This window comes from Pectinophora gossypiella, chromosome 15, assembly GCF_024362695.1.
Source record: "Pectinophora gossypiella chromosome 15, ilPecGoss1.1, whole genome shotgun sequence".
NCBI classification, from domain to species: domain Eukaryota; kingdom Metazoa; phylum Arthropoda; class Insecta; order Lepidoptera; family Gelechiidae; genus Pectinophora; species Pectinophora gossypiella.
Genome location: NC_065418.1, coordinates 4,406,112 through 4,429,172, shown reverse-complemented (window position 1 = coordinate 4,429,172; position 23,061 = coordinate 4,406,112). Strand labels below are relative to the sequence as shown.

The following is a 23,061-nucleotide window of genomic DNA, read 5'->3' as shown; positions in this document are numbered from 1 at the left end:
CAGTGGCTCAATGAGATACAATTTCCGCTTAAAGTTAATAAAATTTAACATCAAGTCCTGTGGAAACTTAACTAACTAGTAAAATAATACAATTCAACATTTTATTAAGAAAATTAGGATATAACAAATCTTAGAATCCAAAACATTTAGAACAATCTTAAAAGATATTGAGATCAAAAATGAGAAGACAACAAAATTTGAAGTGATAAAAAGGACATGACTGTAACATCCTACGTTATTCCTTTTACAGCTATGCTAGCCGGACAAAAACTGCAGATGACAAAAGATGCAGGCATATACGCCCCAAACCCTATACGATATTTCCCACCAGGGTTGGCTGGAAGAGATCTCTTTTAGAGATAAGCCCACTTTTTACGTTTTCACTGTTTTGATTTTCCTTATCAAAAACTTCATGTTTGGATAATTTTACGAGGAAACCCAGATTCCTGAGAAATACGTTTCGGAGGCATGTGACCGTGTGTAATTAAGTGGTTCAGACCCAGAGCTGGAATTCGAACTCTACACTATGATGCAAATCATGAGTTCTCCGAACTAGGATATTATGGATTTTCACAGTTTTTTTTGACGTGACTTATTGTCGATTTTCCGCAGATGGCATTAACTAATTGGCCGGGCAAATGGGGAGCGCTGAGGGCGCAAACCCGGTACAAAATTTAAGACAACAGGCCTGAGGGTGCCCAGTTGAAGCCTGAGGGGTGCCGTGGCGCGAACCTCGGCTCAGAGCGTCATCTGAGAGGAAGAATATTTGAATCAATTAATCGCCCCTAGGGGGTCGATAGCGATAAGCGCTGAATGAAGGAAATCGTCGACCACGCCGGCGGAATCGGGGTAGGCTTTTCACAGCGCATATCTCTAAGTTGTAACTGTAGGGTTATTAACATAACTAGTGGGTCGGTAAATGAATAGCCGCGCAATGGAAACAATAATACCCGGTTAGATGCCAAATGTCTCACATTATATTGTGTTAAATTATAAACAAGGCATAAGCCATTATAACAATGCTGTAACAGCATTGCTGTTTCTTATAAAATAGCGGTAAACGATGCCTATTTAGACAGAGTTCCTTATTCATTTTCTATGCTGCATAGTAATCGACATAATATCGTCTTTAGCATGATTTTTGTACTTATTAAAGGGATCTGTTCCCTAGGGATCTGTCAAGTGAGGAAGCTGCGACTGAAAATCAAATCAAATCAAAATCAAATCATTTATTGTTTACTGAAAATCAGCGTTTGCTTTCTTGTAAGTAAACTTCATGCTGAGTTGTTTACTTTTTCAAATAATGCGCACTACCTCTTACTATGTTATTATAATTACGTTTGTGTTTACTTTTCCATCAAATATTCTTCTGTAATTTTCTCTTGTTTATTTGTTATTACCTATGTGTGCCTTGTTGGAGCCGTGGTAGCTCAGTTGGAAGAACGCTTGCCTCTCACTGCAGGTTCGAATCCAGCACGGGCCTAAACCTATGAAATTCGAAATTTTTCGAATCTATGTTTTTATCATAAATTATTATCCCGTGTTTAGAAACATCGTGAGGAAACCCACATACCCGATAAATGCGTTTCAGAGGTACTGTAACCTAGCCTGTATTGTGCTGGTTTTACCTTCGCGGGTTGGAAGGTCAGACAGGCAGTCGCTTATGTAAACCGGACCTGTCAGATTTTCAGGTTAGGTAAGCGGAACATCAAAACGGCATAACGCTAGGGATGATGATGTACGATAAGATGCAAAAGTCCAATCAGTTTCTTGCAAAATAATAAATTTACTGGTTGCACTTAAGACCTCCTGGTTACATGTCTTTTCTGTAATAGACCAAAAACACCTGCAAATATATAAATTTTATAATTATGACTAGTAATTGTTCGTAATTTCACCATTGTTTACAATTAAATCGCTGGGCTCAGTGGCTGAACTTTTGCTCTTTGATTGTAAGTGTGTCTTATTTGAATAACGTTTTTTTTTCTTTCTCTCTCTCCTTCTCTACTGTCACTTTTCTCGTGATTTTGATCGAGAGATCAATGCTCTAACAACTAGAGCTGTAGAGGCTGTTTAGTCATACAACATTTATACATACAACATGTATAACAACCCGTCAACATCAGTTGTATCGTGGGGACATTACCATAAAGAGCGACCGCGCTGCGGCTCACTAATGAATAGCCTTGCAATTGAAACAATAGTGGATTAACGCCAAATGCCTTATCTGCTTATGTAAATCAGAGCTTCGGTTTCCAACTCCCGAGCGAAGACGTCGGAAATTACGGTCGTTCAAATGTCCTAGAACAAGAATCAAGTCGCTCTTTGAATGAGGTAAGACAGTAGGTTTTAGACAGGGGATATTTTAGAAATTATAATAATATAACAAGATGGAAAGACGTTAATGTTTTCAGCTGGTTATCTTTTTGGATATGTTGTCTTTTCGATATGTAAAAACCGACAGAAGGTTTGTAAACGTTTGTAAGTTATGGACCTTTATACAGGCGATGGGCTGGTCAGCTTTCACGGCTTAATCAAAGATTGATTTCTGTGCTTCAGAGGGCACCTTAAGCCGTTGGTCCCGGTTGCTACTTACTGATGTACGTACGTAGTCATTACGTGAGCCAAGTCAGGGGTCTTAGGCGGCTCAATATTAACCCTGACACCAAGGTTGATGAGGTTAGCAATCTACCTCAGAACCTACACGATAAAAGAAAAAAAAATGATTTCGTATCAAAGCGGCTGCAAGTAATCTTCTGATTACAAATGGCTCTGCCCACTCTATTGGCGATTACTAGCGTGAGCTTATATATAAATATATAAAGTTTATATATGCACGCAAAGTTCAGTTTCCACTAGCAGTTAACATCATGAACATAAATAAATAGCCTATATACGTTCCCCTGCTAGGCACAGGCCTCCCCCAATCTACCGGAAGCGGTACGGAATATACTCCACCACACTGCTCTACTGCGGATTAATGGAGGTGTATTTTACGGCTAATAGCCGGGATCAACAGCTAATCGTACTTTACGAAACATGGAATCATCTACACATCACACATTTCAATATTATGTAAAAAAATAAAAACACAGCTCTATGGTAAAAGTGTAAGAGAGAAATGATTCAATCAATTATACCAGGCCGCATTCCCATTTTTTCACCCCCATAAAACCGTTCACATTCGCAAAAAGAAAATTGAAAACCTGAAATTGTAAAGGCATAAACAATAACCGTTCTGGAAAGTGCGCCCGCTTTCGGCAAGGCCATAACGGATTTTAATTTTGACTAATTACACAACTTGACACAAACACGACACAGCTCGACAATCCATAAAAACGACACTTACCGTTTTCTGCCTAAAGCGTAAGTGCGAGGGAGATGGACAGTTTGTGTGCGCCCCCTTTCTCCTTAACGTCCTAGCCCGAGGTGATGTAAACGTAACTCAGCACCATACAAGTACATACAACTTGCTGCAAAACGTTTTCTTTTCCCATATACATTTTTATAAAGAAAAATATAATAATAAGTGCGGAATTTTGTCCCATTTTTCTATGACGTCACAGGTTGCTTTTTCATACCATAGCAATTTCGTGTTTTCATGTTTAGTAAAAATTAACTGATTTGACTAGTTGAAAACTACCCTATTGTTCATGGTGACCATGCCAAGACAAACCACGTTACAGAAGTATCGTACTTACAGAAACGGGCGAGCTATTTGCTCAATGGGCATTTATACCAATTCCAACTGATTTGCCAACGAATACTTGGCTACCCTTTCTGCTTATTAATTTCACTATATTGTTTTACTTATGATGGTAGTTTTGAACGGGGGTTTTTGAGCCGGGTATTTTTAAATATCACGTTTATGTAGATACCGTAGGCGAATAGGTAAAAATTAGGTGGTACCTTATGTCACTCTATTTGTAAAGATACTTCTAAGCTAATATCCAAATAATATCTAAAAGGATTGTCACATTTACGCCCTAAGACCGAAACTTGAGCGTTTTATTTTTTAAATTATGCATTCTGATGACACGAATAGGTCTGGATTCTACATTTATTTTAATCCAATTTATTTACCTGTTCTATTTATAAACAGAAGAAAATATTGGACAAATAAGTCTTTTTATTCATCCTACCTTTATCCATATTAAGTACAGCAATAAAACAGGGACGTATTTTAAGAAAAATAAAATATCCTTTTAGTCCATCCTAGAATAAACGTATTATATCACCTTTGTAGGTCCTGTAACACGTGTATGGTCGGCCGTTCCTTTCTCATGTTCATACAATTTGCTCCAGACCCAAGGACAGAAAGGGACAAAGGGCCGTAACAGCGTACATTGGTCGAGGTATTAAATTGTGCTTTGAATATTTTTATTTATTTGTTTATTTAATGGATCACTTTCAGCTATGCATATTATAACATTTAGTGAGTGAGTGAGTGATCTCTCCGACGATTTCGGCCATTTACCATCAACATTTAGTAAAGACATAATTAAACAAAGTAAAACAGTACTAATGTGTAAGCTACTTACAAGTGAACACAACATTCATCATAAAAAACAAGATCTAGTCTGTTGAGATTAACTTCTCAGCAGCTAAAATCTCACTATTAATGACAATAATTCGCACTAGTTGGTACAAAAAACAAATAAACTATACTAATATAACTAATTTTTAAAGGAGAAGGAGTTTTTGTCAGCTTGCTCTTACTAAATTTGACACCCATAAAGCGGTTTCGGATCGTTTTCGAAAACGTGAATCCCAATCACACATCGGACACTTCATACAAAACCTCATTCTTACCGCGTGACGTCTAACACGTGAGTGCAAGCGAGAAAAAATTTTAGGCGCTCCCTGTAATTTTTAATGTAAATTTCAGGCGCTAAGGAGTAAAAACTCCTTTGTTTGGGGAGCTTACAGCTTAATTCACACAATATTACACTTAGTAGTAAGTAAAGGCCAATTACAAGCTACCACAAATAATACTATCTAATTATGGGTTTTTATCTGGTAATGATTCCTGAAATAAAACACTTCAATAAGTACCAAGTGTGGTTGCAAAGTTGTCTTCTGATAAATAGTATTCCACAGGATCACTGGCGTACAGGAGTCTCAGAACTTTTAGTTACTTATGTATGACAATATAAGATTTTAGCATATTATACTTAGAAACGCTCTCAACATCCAAGTTTGATAAATATCTGTAAGGAAAATATTTGAAGGGGAAATTGGGCCAGGTATCTACATCATTTTATCAAAGTCGATATCAGAAGCAGGTTTTTGTTGACGTTTAAGGTCAAACGCAGGTACCTCGAAACTCATGACGTACGAAAACATCGACACATCCTACTTTTAATCGAACTTCTAAGTAACTTGCAGCAGTAAATTGCGGCTGTATCGTCGAGAGTACTTATGCTATTTGACAGTCGTTTCCCGATCTGTGTTAATTAGCGAACCCTTTATCGCTAACAAGGTCGATTTAACTTTTCCGATTTGGGGGTCGACAAATCGAAATCGCTTTTAGCAAAACAAGTATTAAATTTGTATCGTCAGCTACGGTTTGGTGCCGGGCCGGGCGGCGCGGCGCAGGCCTGCCACCCCCGCGTTCAGTTCCCGCGGCGCTCTCCGGCCGGCACCACGCCACGTCGCACTCTCTCCCCAACAAACCTGATCACACAAACCACGACTGAAAAATACCACCTACATAATTAAACTATCAATTCTCACCTCAACTGTAACGTTCGGAACGCACCCCTTTCGTTTCCATCGGAACGTGTAGTGACACCCTAATATTTACTTTTTTCGAAGAATGTAAATAACAGTAAATGGTATTTCGGAACACGATGTGATTGTGCTATTTACTTTGATGTATAGTTAAGTGGATTGTTTAAGGGATTTCTTGTCTTGTCCCTTTCTTCTTTCTTTTGTAGTTAGTTAAGTATATTGCTGTTGTAAGGTCTTGACTAGCAGAATTTCTTTTCTTAATGCTAAATTTGAATTCTCCTGGCTCTTCCATGCCCTGTTTACGTTCATTAAAGATACGTTTTTCCTTATTTTTATTTACAGTTGCTGCAGAATTCATTAAAATTTTGTCAAGAAAATATTTTTGTGTCACACTTTTTAGTATCTTTGTGCTTCATAATTAAAAGGGCAGTAATATTTGGTTTGATTTGTGCTTCAGTAATTTATAAATTAGTATTTATATTGAAGAAATATGAAAACTAATATTTCTTGAATATTCAATGTTAATCACAAAGTAAACAAGAAAAGAAAAAAGGTAACTCTGTTGAATTCGAATTCGTTCATCGACGAATTTCACAATAAGCCGGTTACCCGAAAATCTTTTTAAATCACAAAAGTCAGTCAAGATCGTATGTTGGAAAGAAAACACCCTGTAGGGAAACACACAACTGGTCGGATTTGGCGCGAACTTCGGCAAATCCGAAATGAAAACAGCCCCTAGATATGGGCTACTGTGTCTTGGGAGATGTCTTAAAAGGATTTTAACTCGTTTTTGGCGATGTCTAACTCAATAAGGATTACGAGTTTGAATTTATGTACGAATGTAGATTGTGGAAAGTTTTAAGATTTACGAAGAGCTGGTAACAACCGAGCTGTGGTAGCGTAGTTCGAAAAACGCTTGACTCTGATTGCGAGGTCGCAGGTTCAAATTGCAATCTAATTCATGTTTGTGTCTAAAAAAATATTATCACGTGTTTGGCGGTGAAGGAAACATCAGTGGAAAATTATTGAAGGTAGTTGTTAGCTAACTTCTAATTGAGCTGGTTTTCCCTTCAGGTTGGTAAGTCAGATTCAATAAAAAACCGTCTTCAGTTTTGGTAAGTGGACCTAGTAAAGAAAACACACCCGGTTTACCCACTAAAACCTTAACGTACCGTAACGTAACGTAACGTAACGTAACATAACATAACATCGCCATTGGCTATCTATGCACCAGGATCCCAACAGAAAGTAAAACGGTAATTTAAACATTTAATGTCCTGCGTATTATTTTATTTCTTTTGTGTCTTAGTATTAACAGCCATCGTGGTCTAGTAGTTAGAGCGTTAGGCTCACGATTTAGAGGTCCGGGTTCGATTCCCGATGGGGACATTGTCGAAATCACTTAGTGAGTCTGTCATTTGTTTGAACATGAACTTTCCTACAGGCAATTCCACTTGATATCAACTCAATCACGGTCTGAATCATTTCTCACTATTCGTTACGACTACTACTCGTTAAGACTAATACACTATATACACCCATTATCAGCCAACTAATCAAGTTGACTAACTTATCTAGACGTAAATACTGGGTGTGGTTCGAATTTATCTTCTAGTTCTTATTGCTCTGCCCACCCCTATAAAGAATGGACGTGAGCAGTGTCTTTGTATATATGTAAAATTGATTACTAAAACACGACTGGCAAGACTACGTGCGTAATTTTAAGTCTATTGGGAACAAAACAAAGTTGCCAGACGCAAATAAAATAGGTTTTAATTTTTTAATTTATTTTGCACTAGCTTTTGCCCGCGACTTCGTCCGCGTGGTGTGTTATATAAGAGAGAGATCTTTGTGTGTGTGGTGCATATCAAATTTCAAGCATCTAACTTATGCAGTTTAGATTTTTTCATACAATTTTTTTCCCAATAACTCCCATTTTTCAAAATACAGCCAAAAATAAACTTTATATTTACTAAGGTATGCATGCATGCTAAATTGAATCAATTGATTGAATAGATTTTTTTTTATTGATTGTTCATTGAGTTTTAATTTTAATACACACTTCCTCTCTTCCCTTCAATGTTGCTGTGCCCTACAGGGTCCATGTTTTAGTTCCTATGCCTATGTAACACCCCATTGTACTACATGGAATGCAATAAATAATTTAATTGAATTGAATTGAAAACATCTATCTTACGCGGTTTCGATTTTTTCATACAAATGTTTTTTTCCCGCTAACTCCCGTTTCCGTGGGAATTTTGCAATATCCTGTTGCAACTAAGCTTTAAGTTAACTAAGGTACCTGCATGCCAAATTTCAAGCATCTAACTTAAGCGGTTTAGATTTTTCATACAAAAGGATTTTCCCGCTAATTTCCGTTCCCGTGGGAATTTCGGGAATTCCTTTCTTAGTGCACCTCTACGGTACTTAAGCTATGTCCCTTCCAAATTTCAAATGCCTACGTTTAGCCGTTCAGGCTATGCGTTGATATGTCAGTCACTGAGTCAATCAGTTTCTCCTTTTATTTAGATTTGATTTTTTCATACAAATGTTTTTTCCCGCTAACTACCGATCCCGTGGGAATTTTGTAATATCCTGTTGCAACTAAGCTTTAAGTTTACTAAAGTACCTGCATGCTAAATTTCAAACGTCTAACTTGAATGGTTTAGATTTTTCATACAAAAGGATTTTCCCGTTAATTCCCATTCCCGTGGAAATTTCGGGAATTCCTTTCTTAGTGCACCTCCACGGTACCTAAGGTACCTGCATGACAAATTTCAAACGTCTAACTTGAGTGGTTTAGATTTTTCATACAAAAGGATTTTTCCGCTAATTCCCATTCCCGTGGGAATTTCGGGAATTCCTTTCTTAGTGCACCTCCACGGTACCTAAGGTACCTGCATGACAAATTTCAAACGTCTAACTTGAGTGGTTTAGATTTTTCATACAAAAGGATTTTCCCGCTAATTCCCGTTCTCGTGGGAATTTCGGGAATTCCTTTCTTAGTGCACCTCCACGGTACCTAAGGTATCTGCATGCCAAATTTCAAACGTCTAACTTGAGTGGTTTAGATTTTTCATACAAAAGGATTTTCCCGCTTATACCCGTTCCCGTGAGAATTTTGGGAATTCCTTTCTTAGTGCACCTCTACGTTACCTATGGTACCTGCATGCCAAATTTCAAACGTCTAACTTGAGTGGTTTAGATTTTTCATACAACAGGATTTTCCCGCTAATTCCCGTTCCCGTGGGAATTTCGGGAATTCCATTCTTAGTACACCTCTACGGTATTTAAGGTACCTGTATGACAAATTTCAAACATCTAACTTGAATGGTTTAGATTTTTCATACAAAAGGATTTTACCGCTAATTCCCGTTCTCGTGGGAATTTCGGGAATTCCTTTCTTAATGCACCTCTACGGTACCTAAGGTACCTGCATGAAAAATTTCAAACGTCTAACTTGAGTGGTTTAGATTTTTCATACAAAAGGATTTTCCCGCTAATTCCCGTTCTCGTGGAAATTTCGGGAATTCCTTTCTTAGTGCACCTCTACGGTACCTAAGGTATCTGCATGCCAAATTTCAAACGTCTAACTTGAGTGGTTTAGATTTTTCATACAAAAGGATTTCCCTTCACTACTCTGCTCCTATTGATTGCAGCGTGATGAAAAGTATACTATAGCCTGTCCAGGAGTGTGAAGAATAATTGTACCAAGTTTCATTAAAATCCGTCCAGTAGTTTTTGTTTCTATAAGGAACATACAGACAGACAGACAGACAGACAGACAGACAGACAGACAGACAGACAGACAAAAATTTTACTGATTGCATTTTTGGCATCAGTATCGATCACTTATCACCCCCTGATAGTTATTTTGAAAAAATATTTAATGTACAGAATTGACCTCTCTACAGATTTATTATAAGTATAGATAGTGCAACAGTGATATGTCAAAATGTTACGACAGTTCAGAATAGAAGGTTAGAATTCGATTTTTCTAGAATATTATTGTTATATCCAGTTGTATGCAATGATAAAATATAGGTTTTTTATTATTTTTTTATACCTAATCTCGTTAGTCTGCAGGCTTAGCAGCTAGCTGCAAACATTTTATCTAAGCCCAAAGGTGGATCACGATTACCTAGTGCTAAAAATTCTATACGAAATACTATTTTTAAACATCGTACCTTTCCTTATATTGTAAAGATGTATCTTTGTACCTTAACTCAAAGGAAGATATTAACGCCGCAAGCAATAATTATAATCTTCTAAATGAAATCAGGCATTCATAACAAGTTATTTTGGCCTTTGACGGCTCAATAGTAACCCTGACACCAGGTTTGATGAGGTTGGTAATCCACCTCTCAACCCACACGAGAGAAGATTTTCGTAGAAATTATTTTAGAAGAAAATTAAACGTAAATTCTTGCGGAACCCTTCAAATGTCATGTACACTCATGAGCAATATAATGTACCCACTTTAGGACTCTGTCGCACTAACATATTTGACATTTAATGAGACTTACGGTTTTATTTGTCAAAAAAGTTAATATGACATGGTACCAAAGTGTATACATAATATTAATGCTCGTGACCGTACATAACCCGATAAGGATAAAAACTTTATACAGAGGCAAAAAGCTTTACCTTCCCGGTAAACAAGGGTTAGGTACCCTTTTTCATTACAAATATTAACGGGTGACTTTCCCGTTTTAAAATACTTTATTTTCGGATCGTGTTTCCTTATATGATATAAGTACGTGAAATATATTAGAGTATAGGGTATTTGTTTGGATCAAAGTAATTAATTATAAAGTTACTTAAAAATTATATACGTATTGTTGCTTCGTCCCACATTTCCGAGAAATACATTTTCGGAGGTATGTGACCTATTCTGTATTGAGCTGGTTTTCCATTCGCGGTTTGTAAGGTCAGACAGGCAGTCGCTTCTGTAAAAAACCGGACCTGTCAAATCTTCAGGTGAGGTAAGCGGACCCTGTGAAAAAGGGATATGCTAGGGAGATGATATATTGTTGCTTCGTGCGGATTTCTGGCCAGAGCCAGTGTTGTTCCGACGCTTCAGGAAGGCGAAGAAGAATAATTGCCCTCCGAAGCACGGAATCATCTTACTTTTTCGGACAACCAGGTGATTCAAGCCTGAAAAGTCCTTACCAAACAAAGGATAGTCTCACAAAGTGATTTCGACAATGTCCCCGTCGGGAATCGAACCCGGACCTCCAGATCGTGAGCCTAACGCTCTAACCACTAGACCACGGAGGCTGTTAGAGAAAACATACATTAATAAAATTCAATACGTTTTTCATCATGCTTGTTGTATTTGGGGAACACTACTTCAAACACTTACGAATACACGTTTCTGTAAAGAAAGATTACGCATTTCACTGAAATATTTAGACCATCCTCGCAAATTCAAATGGACTCAGTTATATCTGTTTCCTTTCTTAATAAATTCATGATTCATAATACTTCTTTTACAATTGTCGGCCTTTGCGACTTTTCTATTTAAAGTGTCTATCATATTTCTCCCGAGTTGTAATTGTAATAAAGTTCTTGAAAATCACAGGGGAAAACTTTCGTTTTCCATTTTGCTTACTTGTTATACAGACAGTAAGTCAATACATTAATATACTACATTTCCATAGAGTATATTACAATATACATTATTCCTTTTTTTGACGTTACTTAGTGCAGATTTGCCGCAAATGGCATTGACTACTTGGCCGGACAAACGAAGAGTGCTGAGGGCTCTCACCCGGTACAAAATTTGAGACAACAGGCCTGAGGGTGCCCAGTTGGGCGCGAACCTCTATTATTATATATATAATATTTGAAAGAATTAATCGACCCTAGTGGGTTGATAGTGATAAGCGCTGAATGAGGGAAGGATGATATATGATTGATATCACTCAGTTTCCAGGATTTGTGTTCAGTTAATAGCAATAGGCTTGTCATCTATTACATGGGACTTAGAACACAGAGCTGGCGAGAATTAAATGAATATAATGTACACCTCTTATCCCTTCTTTCTCATTCTTTAAGAGCTGAGCTCTTGTCGGTGCAGTAATCGCCATTTCCCTCTCCTTTCCGCAAATCTTACACCCGCTGATACTACACGACCTTCTCTTTTATTTTTTTCATCAATGTTTTCCTAGGTCTACCCCTTTCTTCCTTCTATGATGTTCTTTAAAAACGAAAGTGTCGTATCAGGTGGCCAATCATATTTCCTATATCTTATCTATCCCTTACCTATGTTTTTTTATAAAAGTGAAACAATTTGGTCTAATTGGGGCAAGATATATTCGCAATACAAAAGTGCGGTACATTTTCAATGGGAGTGGGCGGACAGTCGGTTCGGCAATTACATACACGCAAACTGAACTGTGTGAAGTTAGCAAAACAATCAGGTGGGTTCGTTTATTATATCGTCACTGGAAAGACAACATAAGTTCGCGACTGCATCCTAAATAAGGTAGTCAGAGGTACATCTATTGCAAGGTGAACTAAGTACCCATACCTCACTGTCCCAAAATTAAATACGTGGAAAAACAAAATTACTTATGTAAGTGCCCAAATATCCCAAAATAGCTGCCCATGTTATGATATAGAAAATTAAAAAGCAATGTAATTTTACGTTGACTTACTAATTTAAAAGTGATTGTGGAGATAAAAACTATCCTATGTTCTTTTCTGTATCTCAAACTATCGGCATTAGATCGGCTTGAGGCGGTTTAAGCATAGAACGGTAATAAACAGACAAAGTTTTTAAGAATTCATAATATCCTCGCAAGGCCCTGATTTCCAGACACAATAGTTAAACAATTAAATTTGGATTTGAAAACACATCCTTACAGCTTTATTACAGTATGGATTTCGTATGGACGGGTCATGGATGCATGAAAATAATTTACTATGTGTGTTAAGTGTACATACGGGGTGTAAGTGACTGTTGGCTATGGTTTGACAAGAAAGTGATACGCTATTATTTTGCTTGTGTTGTGTTATCATTTGTGTGTGTGTCTTTTTATTATACTATTTTTACTAAAGGCGAACTTCGTTTTTATCTCTAACCTGCCTAGCACTCCTTAATATTTGGTGGTTCAGATCCATCTCGAAGGACTAAATATTAAGGAGCGCTGGTCAGGATAGAAGGTGAAAACGAAGTTCGCCTTTTGTAAAATTATTATAATAAAAAGACAAACAAATGACAACACAAGACAAAAGAATAGCATATCACTTTTTTACAAATCCCTAGCCAACAGTGACGTTGTAACGAACGCTGAGGAGGACGATTCAGCTCATTATTCTGAGTTAATATCAAGTGGAATTTCCATCGCAAAAGTTGCAGAGATGAAGATGTTACGTTGGATGTGCGGCGTGACGAGGCTCGACAAGATTCGCAACGAGTATGTGCGCGGTAGCCTCGGTGTACGTGACGTGGCTGACAAACTGCAGGAAAACCGGCTGCGTTGGTATGGGCATGTTAAAAGAAGACCGCCTGAGTACATTGGCAACGTGGCACTCGACTTCAATATTACTGGTCAGCGACGTAGAGGAAGACCTAAGCTGAGATGGTTGAGTGTCGTGGAGAAAGACATGGAGAGTTGCGGGTTATCCGAAGACGATGTCCAGGATAGGGCAAAGTGGAGGAAGAACAGTAGGAAAGCGGACCCCGGCGCAAGACGGCGGGATTCACGCTAGGAAGAAGAAGAAGAAGAAGAAAAGTATAGAATTGAAAATAATTAAAAAAGGACACATAAGATTATGAATTTTGCAACGGAAATTTCTACTCAGGATCATGATCTGAATCATCCCCCTCAGTATTCGTTACGATGTCACTAACACCTGTGTAACCTACCTACGTTTTCTTTCCTGACCATACCCAGTACATGAATTATTGTTTATTTGTACAACACGTAAGGTACAAGGAAAACAACGTAGCTTGTCAGAGGTTATCATACCTAAAGTGCGACTGGTGTAAAGGATCCTAAATCAACAGTGTCCTATCCAAGTAAAAGACTTATGCATATAATATAAATTGAGGTCTTATGTAAGCTTGAATCTAAATCTTGAAACTAGAATCTGTTGTTTGAGGGTTCTGAGTGTTTTCGTATAATATTAGACTTGGCATACGTTAGTGTGATTCTTATCTATATGTATAACTGAAATATTCATGGGTCCAGCAGCCTTCACGGCAGAGTAGATAGCGAAGTATGCAGAGTGTTAGTGACATCGTAATGAAAACTTTGAGGTATAATTCAGACTATGATTCTGGGTTGATATCAAGTGGAATTTTCTATCGCAAAAGTATAGATTTGAAAATAATTAAAAAAAAACTATAAAAATTATGAATTTTGCGACGGAAAATTTCACGTGATATTAACCCAGAATCATAGTCTGAATCATTCCCCTCAGTATTCGTTACGATGTCACTAACACTCTGTATACCTATAATAATTATAAGTATGTTATGAAGAAGGTGATATCTTCTCCACTTCTCTCCTATCTTTTAAAAACCAAATCATTAAATTGTTAAAATCAGAATATTGTCTAAAAACAAGTCTAAAAATAAATATGATAATTATTTGGCATTGTTTTTTTACAATACGGATTAACTTTAAAAAAAAACTTTGGACTTCGTTTGGAACCATACTACGGTGGTAATTCTTTATGTGATACTAAACAATCTATTTAAAAGTGAAATCCAAATAAGATCATTCTTAAACACTCAACGAGGATCACACTATAAAACTGAGGTGGTTAAGTTCATGTTTAAGAATTTTGCCGACGTATAAATATTTTCAGCGTGATTGTACATAAGCTTATTCCCATAATATGATAGCATTCCAGGATATCGTACACCTGTGTCTTGTACGGGTCGAAATTTGCATAAGGGTTGTGGTATGAGTACAGAATTCTCTACAAGTTTTTCTTTATTTCACTACGACCCTCCATAGCGTGAACCCAACGATCTACTCTAATCATTAATCACAGAGGCTGTTTTATATCCAAGGAGTATGCCGATGAATAGATTGTGTCTTGACCTATAGACTATACTCCATTGAGTAGGAACATACTTCACGTGTAAAGAGTATAATGTTCAATAATATTAATAAGGAGGCATGAATAATATTAATCACTTTGCCTTTTTGGGTTCACCTGTATAAAATTAAGAAAGTAGCCAAAATAAAACTTATTTTTTTAAAAGATAGCCCTAACATGTTGTAGACATATTTGTGCTGACTCCAGTACCTATATAACATCTCAATTTATTTTAAGTTATACCTGTCATTTTCTTATCCGCCGAAAAGGAAAAAGACGGGCAATCAACAGGCATAAAATTTATGGAACGCACATCAATTTTAGGCACTTTAGAACAACCTTTTAAAAATGTTATATTGGCTAACAACCCGACAAAATTAAACTGACAGCACGCGTCAGACGAGCGAGATACCTATTTGATTCACCCGGGCTATTCATTCATTTTGAAATTAACCGTTGTCAAACATATGTCACTTTCCTTTTCGGTGGATAATAAAATGACGGGTAAAACTTAAAATAAAATTAGGAGGTGTCTGCAGGAATCGAGGCCATTGTAGGTTTGCCTCAAAGAGCATTAGTAACTACTCGGCTGGCCAAATACATTAGGATGAACCGTATCTCTTGAGTAGGATAGGACACAATCTATTATACGTATGTGTTAGGCTGGAAACCTACCACGGTACGGTTCATCCTAATATAATATCTTAGGACTTCTTTTCAAAATAAGCTTTACTTTGGCTACCTTCTTAACAAATTTTCACAGGTCACCCCAAAAAGGTCATCCCTTAAACATCAAAGGGAAATTCTACTCTGCCTTTATTATTGAACATTACACATGTGAAGTATGTTATCCAGTTTATATCGCAAAATGTTATCCAAAATTTATGTTCCGCCTAAGTACTATAACCCCATTTAAAAAGGGTTTTAGTGGTCCCTTTATCATCAAAATTCTAAGTGAAAAATTACTCTGCGGGTGGTTCTGCAGTTATATTGTGACGGGATTTCTTTTTACAAGGTTTTTGTAACTAGGTAACTACTGGTTGAAATTATTATTATTTATTAAAAAAAATATAAATCCTTAACTTTCTTTTGTTTATGTTTCTATAGGACAGACCAAAGGGACGTAGCCCATACAGCCAAAGTTACATGCTAGAAGAGGTCTTAAGGATATTTGTAAATAATTACTTGGCCGAATGAACGCTATTCGATAAAAAAACGTCTAAAAACATTCAAGAAACAGCGAAAATAACATAAAAAATAAAATTAAATTGCTTTAGAAACAATTATAAGCTATTGTTCTCTGTTATGTTAGTTCGTGTGTTCCGTATTTGTGCAACGAAGTACCTACCTTTATTTGAATTTGAAGATACTAAATTTTCAGAAATAGCCAGCATTATTAAATTCGCTTGTAATAGAGCATACGCAACCTAATGGATGAGCGCAATACGTTCTGTACAAAACCCGGCAGGTACCGCGGGTATACCCGGATACCCTAGTACAAACGGAAGGTAATTACTGCCTAGCCCGCCTGAACCAGACTTATTCAGATTACCTTTATACCCGGCTAGATTAGAATTCAGTTCGATATTACTTTCATGACAAAAGGTAAGTTATCTACGGGTTTTTGGGTTCATCATTGTACTGTACAGTCGATTAAGGCAATAATATGTTATCCTAAGGAGTTCTCCTGTACCATAGTATGTGATCTCAGTAGACTGAATGTTTAGTTCCGAGGCTTGAATAACAAAAAAAAAATCTCGGTTAAAACAGTTAGCGATATGACGTCATACCTTACCACTATTTTCGTTACCGAAAAATTTATCAAGATTTTAGAACTGGCAACATCATGCGTTACGTTAGATAACTAGCAACATCGCATCGCATCGTTTATCGGTTTCCATACCGTTACCGTTTTTCAACGAAAAAAAAGGGAGTGAGATATTTTATACCGGTTTTTACCTTTAAATGAAATCGGTACCGTAATTTTATACCGCTAACTTAACCAGCTCTGTTCATTTCAGATACTTATCATACCGGACATGTCATGAAAACAGACGAAGCTATCACATCGTCTCTAATAATGATGATCCATCAATATTAGTGATGGATAAAGATAGATTGATGCAATAAAACCCAGTCAAATCACCCTATTACGCGAGTTAGGTCTTTTGTACACCATTAGTGTCCGTACTATGCTACCCGCATAAAACGCGCTGCGATATATGAAGCAGAAGAATAAACAAAGGTTTATTTATTGCGTAGCCGAACAGCCTCCGTGGTTTAGTGGTTAGATCATTAGGCTCACGATTTGGAAGTCCGGGTTCGATTCCCGATGGGCACATTGTTAAAATCACATTGTGAGACTGTCCTTTGTTTGGTAAGTACTTTGCAAACTTGAATCACCTGATTTTCCGAAAAAGTTGGATGATTTCGTGCTTCGGAGGGCATGTTAAAATACAGCGCACACAACGTGTTTTACGGCTAAAAGCCGGGACCAAGTCCCGAGGTTCCAACCAGTGCTCCTCGTTCGAGAAGCAAGCCGGTAAGGACCGCAAAGGCGTTTTTATTTGGTAACTGATCCGTTTTTCATATAGTTACTGGTCCAAATAAAAGCTATTATGTTAGGATTTGTAACAAGTCAAGTTACAAGTTAATTTCGATGAAACAGTCGGTGTCAACCTCGTCATTATGTCAAGTAGCCTGTGGGTGGCTTTAGCTCGTGTGGTTTTGGTAGGCGCTGTGAAAGCCGTCCCTTCATTCATTCCGTAAATTAGTCGACAACAGATTTTTTTTACTTTCGATGGGTTTGCTCTTGGCCCCAGACTTGTCCGAAGGCATTGACGAGGCCTAAGATCCATCTTAGCACCAGCGAGCTTGCCCAGAAGGTGTTTGTTCACTCTGGCCTTGAAAGCACCGGGGTTATATACATTCGGTGCAGTCAATTATGCGTATCACCTATTGATGTACATTATGACAATTTGTAATATTAATATTTAGACGAATATAAAGTGTTGTCTTGTTGATAACTTGTTCCTCTGTTTACCCTGATAGGAACACAGGCGTGATTTCATGAATATATGTAAGTAATTCCTTATCTTATCTGCCGGGAACAAATGATTAGGAAAGGATGGCATATCTTATTTTATTTGTAATTAATTCTAAATCACTGCTGATTGGTACTTTTCGTTCAAACTTGCAATACGTTATTCTGCACTCTAGTCAAATGAGACACTCACGAAGCATAAAAACTTTGTTTTTAATAAAATTGTTAAAAAATACAGTCGTAGTGACGTCACTACTAAAAGCAATCAACCTACTCATGTGATTTTTAATTCGTAATTAAAATTCCCCAAAATAAGTTAAAAAGAATATTAAGTAGATTGATTTCTGATCTCCTTAGACTGGCTTCTGTTTCTAAATTAGCATTTTATTATTTATCTATGACCCAGTGAAATACTCTATTGTAACTGGGTCCACTTGAAAGTTGTGAGTCGTGGTCTAGCTATGGTATTAGTTGACCAGGTGGTTAAAAAATCCATATAGAAGCAATTCATCTAGCAATATAGCTTTTTTGGCTTTTTTAGAACCGCTGGAATGATTTTGGCATTCCTATTCTTCTGTCGTGTAGATTGTGAGATTTGACTGTAAGGGTCAAAGGCCCCTGACGTGGCTTATGTTACGACTTTATAAAATACATAATTATATAGTAGACTGCTTAACGTGCCTTCCGAAACACGTATCATTTTACTTTCAGGCAATCCGGTATTTCGACATGAATTATTTAACAAAGTACTCCTTTTGTTAACATTTTATATCGAATAAACTTTATCTTTCAGTACACTTTTTTTATTACCAATGTCTTTTCATCTCAGACAATCTACTTAGTACAGAACTGAAGTTATCTTCTCTTGTGCCAAGTTTCTACATCCGTGCCAATCTTTTAACTAAGTTATTTCAACTGTGTTGACCCACCTGCCTGCAAGACTACAGACCTATATATACTTAAAAGCTTAAGTAAGTGGACATTTTCTTTATTTTAAAGACGATATTTCAAGTAGATGAAGGTGTTCGTGTAACAGTTTCTGTCTTAACAAATATAATCCTTTCCTGTGATTGGCTAAAATTTTAACGAATTTACAGAAGTTGACAGCTTCAACCAATTACAGGATAGCATTTACCTATGTCGTATAAACTGTGTTACATAATTGGGTAGTTTCCTAGGTCATTACTTACTAAATAAAAACAGACCTAAAGTTGACAAAACACGCCTTTGTTTTTCTATTTAAGTTACTTATGAATTTTAATAAAGAAAATTTTTATAAAAAGTTTTACATTTTGTCACGTTTCTCTATGAAAAATCAACCTGTGATGATTTTTCATAGTAATTTCGGGTTTTGAATAAAAAGTAACTGATTTGGCAAGTTTGAAACTACCCTATTATACCTCAGTCTTATGAGAAATGGTTTTTTTACAAAAAGTAAAGTTAGTGTCCTCTCCCTGCTCAAATCGAAAAATATAAACTTTGTCAATAAAACCTTGAATATTTTTGTTAATCCACTTTTTTATTGTCTATTTCACCCTCTTTAGAGACTGCACTATATCGTGATAGACCCTGTCTAATCTTCTTTGCTTCTATTCTTGACTGGGAGTTAATAAAATACATAGAACGAGTTCAGCCGCTTATCTTCCCGGGCATGTCGTAAAACCAACGTATGGGTTGTGCCCTTTTCGTGTAGTAAGTTACTGCTTAGCGTTTCTTTTCAGCATGATTATTAAAATTAAAACACAAAATAATAAACAAATATCTATTTTTGTTTTATAAATCAATTAATAAATAAATAATTCTTGCCTACGTGTCAAATTGATATGTGAATTTTATTTTAAAATGGCGGCATTTTACATAATAGTTTATCACAAAACCACAAATAGTAGAACGCGTTCATTTTTAAATTTAAAAAAAGGTTCCATCATTATAACACTGGCATAAAACCACCAAAAATTCGTTATAAATACGAAATATTACATCAAAATGGTCTGTATTTTTAATAAAAAGCCTTTCAATTAAAATGGCAAAGCGAATTGTTTGAATGAAAAAAACGTTGGGCAATGTGGATGGCCCTCGAAACAAACGGCGTTATCAAATCACTGCACCCGAGTTAAAGTGCCGGTGTAATAGAAGGGGGCACTTATTGCCTCGGCACCTCCTCCACCCACCCCTTAGGGCTGCGATTCTCCAGTGGAATATACAACGACTTGGAACATGCTTTAAGGAAGTGATAAAATCTTTGCGTTACCACTTTAACAGAAAATATTTTGAAATTCGTGTTTGGTTCACGGTAATATATTATACACCTCGCCAAATTGTATATAACGGGACGTATTAATTTAACTCGTAATTTTTGTTTGTTAACATTATTTAGATCACGGAGGTTAAAATGGCCACATCGAAGCAATTTATCTAAGAAAGCAATACTTATTTGACATTTGTTTGCATTGGGCACTTAATTTTATATGCGCAAATGTCAAACAGCAATATTGCTTTTATAAATGAATTGCTTCGATGTGGCCTTTTTAGCCCCACAGGTTTACTTTTTTCATACAGGGTGTTAGTGACATCGTAACGAAAACTTTGAGAGATTAGTCAGACCATGATTCTGAGTCGATATCAAGTGGATTTTTCTATCGCAAAAATCATGTATTTTTTTTAGTTTTTTAAAATTATTTTTAATTCTATACTTTTGCGATGAAAAATTCCACTTGATATTAACTCAGAATAATCAGCTAAATCATCTCTCTCAGTATTCGTTACGATGTCACTTACACCCCTTACAAGTACATACGGTAGCCATACAAGTAGGTATGGGTGTTAGTGACACCGTAACGAATATTGAGGGGGATGATTCAGACCATGCATGATTCTGAGTTGATATCAAGTGGAATTTCCTGTCAAAAAATTCATGATTTTTTTTGTGTTTTTTTTAAATTATTTTCCTATCCATACTTTTGCCACGGAAAATTCCACTTGATATCAACTCAGAATCATGGTCTGAATCATCCCTCAAAGTTTTCGTTACGATGTCACTAACACCCTGTATATTGAGTTTTGAATGCTCAAATGATTTACGCCGGCCAGTCCGAATAGAGTTACTTGTAGGTGGCGCTAGTGTCAGTCAGAATTTTTGACAGTGCATGGTGGCGCGCGCGTGTAAAACCATTTGCTATAAACTTGATTACGATAATCTTTAGGAGAACAATTCCGTGTTAGTGTTTGTATAATGTAGGTGATTGTCATACGACGACGCACACCAACGCGTTTGGCGTGTGGCGTGTGCGCGTTTGGCGTGTGTGCGTAATCCGCTGATGCCTAACAAACGAACATCGCCTAGCCGTGTGGTTCTCAGCTTCAAAACCCTCGCCCACCATGGAATACCAGCCTCTTGAGATAACGGCCAGCCCGCTAACCGATTAGTACAGGTAAAACATATCTGATCATTTTTTTTTAAATATGTAAAAGTGACAAATGCTTTTTTATTGTATCAGTGTAAATTTTAGAGTTGTAGGTACTTTAAAAAAAATATTTTTTTAATTCGTATCAAGCTACATAGTGCAGTAGGTATAATGCACGTTGGCTCGACCACTATATATAGACGGCAATAAGGCTCACCACGAGATGTGGGTGTTCAGTTCATCTTAGGATGTATGTACGATAAGGTGCAAAAGTCCAAAGTCCAAAAGTCCAATCAGTTTCTTAATTTCACCACTGTTTACGAATAATTTTGCAGTGACTGCACTTTTGCTCTTTGATTGTACCTATGACTACTAATTACGGCTATATCCCAGTCGTGCGCTTATATTATGTGTACGGTCACGAGCATTAATATGTATAAACTTTGGTACCATGTCACATTAACTGTTTTCACAAATGGAACTGTAAGTCTCACTAAATGTCAAATATGTTAGTGCGACAGAGTCGTAAAGTGGGTACATTATATTGCTCATGATTGTATATCTACCCACATAACTTTTTTCATGGGACTTTAAAACAAAATTGTCCAAGCAATAGACAACCCTGTTTACTCCTCCCCCTCACAGGCAATACCCCGCTTCACCCTACTGCCCCGAAAACAGTGGGGACAAACTTAAAATGTGTGTTAATATTGGAAGGAGTTGGAAATTATGCCTTTTACTCGTCATTGTATTGATTTCAAAGTTTGACTTGCCTTTTTTTAACAAGTGATAATGTTAGAGGATTTTTGATTCTTATACATTTAGATAGAAGATATTCTATACATAAAATGTAACATAACTGCTAGTCTTATTTTCATGCAACAATATAACATAGGATCATGCCTATGTCGTCGCATATACGTCCTAAAAGGAACCCCCATGCAAAATTTGAGACTCCTAGCATTTGTAGTTTCTGAGATTTCATGATCAATCGGTGAGTAGATTAAAAACGCACCGGTTTTTATGCACTTCATTGTCATAGACATGTCATACATGTCCTTTTATATGTTATAGAGTTAATTTTTATTTAAGTAGGTTTATTCTTTTCATAGCAATAGCTATTTCTGCTATATTGAAAGGAAACCTTTGAAGGTGGGGGATGATGTTTAAGCCGCTTGCTCTATCTTTTATATTTCGGTTAATAAGCCTAACTACCCAAGGGAATGTTCCCTTGTATGTATGTACATACACATACATAAACTCACGCCTATTTCCCACCGGGGTAAGCAGAGACTATAGAATTCCATTTGCTTCGATCCTGACACACTTCTCTTGCTTCCTCCACATTTATCAATCGCTTCATACACGCACGCCGGTTCAGAGTAGATCGTATTAAACCTTACCCTAGGGAAACACACAAAAAAGTCTTTATTATTTTTATTTCATGGTATTTGGTGGTAGTTGCAGCAAGGATCTGCTAGTGACTGACGCGAGTTCAGAAAATAAGCGAAATTAGGTCGCCAGATCCACATTACTACGAAGGTCGTGCTCTATCAACTCTCGAAGGCTCCCATTGTTATTGAGATTGAAAATTAGAATCCAATTTATTTGCTCTGTGGGTGATCGATCTGTCTGTCCGTCATTTACGCTACAGCGGCACTTCCCTTGAAATATCTTACCCTGTTATTTACATATTTTAGTTTGAGTAGGTAAATTGTGTTTTGGTGTAAATAGGTGAGTGGGTCAAATTCAATGGCTTTCCTTTGTAAACTATCGTATCAAGGATTGTACGTAAAGGTAATTTATTTACGTATGATGTTT

The 23,061-nt window shown here is 36.8% G+C and overlaps 2 protein-coding genes across 2 annotated transcripts in view; both read left to right on the top strand.

The window, feature by feature from the left end:
- Window positions 1-23,061, top strand: part of LOC126373095 (semaphorin-2A-like) — a 624,036-nt gene that overhangs the window by 100,495 nt on the left and 500,480 nt on the right. The gene's annotated exons all lie outside the window — the stretch shown is intronic.
- Window positions 13,108-13,954, top strand: LOC126373441 (uncharacterized). Its single transcript, XM_050019600.1, has 2 exons — window positions 13,108-13,408; window positions 13,938-13,954. Exons 1-2 carry the CDS (start codon window positions 13,108-13,110, stop codon window positions 13,952-13,954), a joined length of 318 nt encoding a protein of 105 aa, XP_049875557.1.